The following is a 3,472-nucleotide window of genomic DNA, read 5'->3' as shown; positions in this document are numbered from 1 at the left end:
AAAAACATCGGTCGCAGCGGAATCACGGGCGCCGTTCGTTGATTCGCGCACCATCGGTTTTCGATTCGGCCTACGGGTACCCGCGATCGAATCTTCCCGCTGCTAATTGGGCAAGTGATTTGGAACGAACGAAACTCGTACACATTTCCCTGGTAGAATTTATTTCGCGATCACCGCCGGCAGGCATAAAATAATCAACATCGCATAACGATAACAGCAACAACAACAACAATAATGACAATAACAATTATAACGTAACGTGAAATCTTTGGTAAGTGGACGCGGTTAACGACGTCTCGATTTAATGGTGGTAATGTCCTCCGTCGTGGTCATTACCGTCACTGTTGTGAACGTGGGCGAAGAATCCATTCTTCCCAGCGTGGTACTTCACCGTTCTAACGTTTCCACCAGGCTCCTTCACCGTGTATTCGCCAATCACTTCTTCGCCTGTTACAGGGATCATTAAAAAAGTGTGTAATTAGTCGATGCGAGAGAGAGATATCTGGAATGTTATCAGGATGGACAAGTAAATTTCACGTCCGATCGCCCGCGGTCTGTTTTCACCGGCGCTAAGCAGAGTTAACCGTGGAGATTGCTTTCCGTTTACATTCCAGTGAAAACCAAGGAACGATTTAATCTCATTGAAAGGGCGGATTGAAATTTCTGTAAACCCGAGCGAATACCAGATGCTCCTGCCAACATTTTAACCGACTGATTGGCAATACGATCCCCGGATGAATATCCCATCGAAGGAATTGCGAAGGTTACCTCGCGGGCAGGTGAATATTTTAATGCTTGCTCAGACTTGTGGAACGTAATAAAAATTCCGGTTTCAAGAGATTATCAGCCTATCCGAGGCGAAACGATTCCGCTAACCCCTCCTCTTCGCATAAAACGAACCAGCGTCCATGATACCGTTACGATGATGAATGAAATTCACCGCTGGAAATTATTTCGTTTCGTTGCATCCGTTATGCAGAGATCTACGCCGCGAGATACCAAGACGCAGTCGAAAACTCGAGAACTCCTCGCAGCGCTGAGGAATAACCGCGAACTCACGCACAAATGGCATTCACTGTTGAGACACAGCTAGTTAGCGGATCAAAATGGAATAGGTTCATCAGCGGCGACGGCGTATCGCGAATTATATCCAAAGTAAATTCCTCTCTCCTCTTCGTGGACAATTAACGAGAACGCGGCGCGGTTCCACGCTGAGGAAGGTCGAGGACGCCAAACGCGTCTCGCGATACCTAGTCGCGAACTTCTTCTTCGAACGATTCCAGCCGAGCGATTTTGTAATTCGCCAGCTGCGAACGGATACTGACGAGCAGCTGCAATCAGGTACCGGTTAAATCGACGCGTCGCCTCGAAAACCAAGATCCACGCCGCGTAATTACTTCTGCAGCATAATGTTACGATCCTGTTTACGTCTGTTGGAGAGACGAGATCAATTTAACGACAGGCTCGCTAACGACAAAAGTATTAACGGAGGCGTAACCGACGTTGAAGCGAGCCTGTGCGATTCGTGTCTCAAAGCGCGAACGCTTGTTCGTTTCTCTTTGCGATACTTGCGGTGCAGGTGATTTTAATCATTTTCTCTCGCGTCGACGTTCAACGTCTATCGAATTTCTCGAATCCATCGAAAGGTAAGGGTTTGTTCGACGCCTGTTATACTAGCTGCCAAGAGGTAGCTCCTCGAATTTACGACATTCGAGCATCATTAAAGTAGAGATAGGATCTCAGTTTAATTAGGCCGATTACGTAGACAGGAAGGTAGGGGAATCGTTGGATGTTAGAAGGGATCACTGCTGACGGACCCTCGAGTTCGAAAGAGTGCGACAACGAAGATGGCTGTTAAAAACGATCCGCGTGCCGTTCGATTCGCTGTAAGCTAATTGTAAAACACCTGAAACGTATCTGAAAGGATTCTCGGATTTTCAATGAAAGGAACGTTGGAGAAGCAGACTCGAATCGGGGCAGAAAATCCATTTCCTTTCAGGCTACGTCATCTGATATTCCAGCCGCGATATTGTAAAATCCCGCCTGAACAAAGATCGCGTTACCACTTTTACTCTCGCGGCGAAAGCCACCCCCTGTCCATGCCACGCATTTGTCAGCCGCTTTTCGAGACGTTGCATCGCGATTCCGCGGACGTAAAACTGGGTTACACCCCCTTATCCGCCGCGATGATCGTACGCACGACTCGAGACACGACAGCTGTTTCAGCGTGGCGAAAAGATTAATCTTCCCTCGACGTTATGCATGACTTACCGTCCCTGTGCTCCTTCTGGCCGTGATAGTCGCCAGTGTGATGGTCCTCCACCCCGTACGAGAACTCGTAGTGGGGATGCGCCACGTAATCGTGACGGTGGTGGCCGTGTTTGTCCTTCCAGGACACCTCGTGAGCGTCGCCTGTCACTGGTCCGTGGAAATGCTGGAAAGAGTGCGCGTGACCGGCTTCGACCTTCTCGTCGAACAGTACCGACACCGCTAGAACCAGTACAACGAACTATGGTGGGAATGAAACAAAAAGAACAAAAAGAGACAAAGGATATCGAGCAATGAAATCGCGGTCGAACGCGGCTCTGGCGTTTTACTCTGGAATTCAGAGCGACCCGGACGAGCGGAGGGAATTTTGAGGGTGCTCGAAAAGAACGAAACGTTTCCATCTTGGAGAGAATTTTCAATTTACGAAGTGATTAACCGACGTCACGGAGAATCGATAGAACTCCCGGTAGACTGGGGCAGGACAATTCTGTTAGCGCGCCAGCAGCGTCCCGGCCGATAATTAAATGGTACGAAACGATTGATCGATCGCGCCACTTCAAAACTCTCCGCGCTTCACCTATCACGGTACGGCACGGAGAGAGGAAGAGAGAGAGAGAGAGAGAGAGAGAGAGAGAGAGAGAGGGAAAAAATGAAGAATGGTCAATCGCGTGATGTACACTCACTTTAAAAGCCATACCACTGTCGGACGAGTCGCGCAGCAACCCCTGGCGAACGTATGAAATAGATCGAGCGATCGATACGATGTTCTACGACGCCCGCGATCGTTCGAAAACTGAACGGTCCGTATCGCAGGCATTGTTCCTTTTATAGGTCCACTTTAAAAGTTTCCCTCTGCTTAATTCTTCTTTGGACCCGTGCCCGGAACTTCGCTGGTGCAGACGTTGCAAAACACAATTATTCAAGCGGTCCGAGGCGGCAAAAAGCGCGGCGCGATCCTCGCTCGAGCGCGCATTAGCCAATCCCCGATATTCTAATGGAGTTCGTTGAGAAAGGGGAGGAAAAAAAAATTGGACGAGAGGGAGGAGGCGAAGTCGTTCGGTTTTGTGGACGGGGCGCGACACACGCGCGTATCGATCATGCCATTTCGCCTGTTCGTCACGCATGATGGCCCCCCGGCAGATTGTGTTACGAGTTTCGACTACTTTCTTCGTCGCTGCTGCGCTCCACGGCGCGGATCGCACGC

At 49.7% G+C, this 3,472-nt stretch overlaps 1 protein-coding gene across 1 annotated transcript; it reads right to left on the bottom strand.

The window, feature by feature from the left end:
• Positions 1-301: 301 nt before the first annotated feature.
• Positions 302-3,153, bottom strand: LOC143430659 (cuticle protein 7-like). Its single transcript, XM_076907034.1, has 3 exons — positions 2,946-3,153; positions 2,272-2,509; positions 302-447 (listed from the first exon to the last, which is right to left on the bottom strand). The coding sequence occupies exons 1-3, from the start codon at positions 2,961-2,963 to the stop codon at positions 302-304; spliced, it is 402 nt and encodes a 133-aa protein (XP_076763149.1). The 5' UTR covers positions 2,964-3,153.
• Between the last annotated feature and the right edge of the window lie 319 nt (positions 3,154-3,472).

The sequence above is a fragment of the Xylocopa sonorina genome, chromosome 15, assembly GCF_050948175.1.
Source record: "Xylocopa sonorina isolate GNS202 chromosome 15, iyXylSono1_principal, whole genome shotgun sequence".
NCBI classification, from domain to species: Eukaryota; Metazoa; Arthropoda; class Insecta; order Hymenoptera; family Apidae; genus Xylocopa; species Xylocopa sonorina.
The sequence above is the reverse complement of the archived record's forward strand: the minus strand, read 5'-3'. Positions and strand labels throughout refer to the sequence as shown.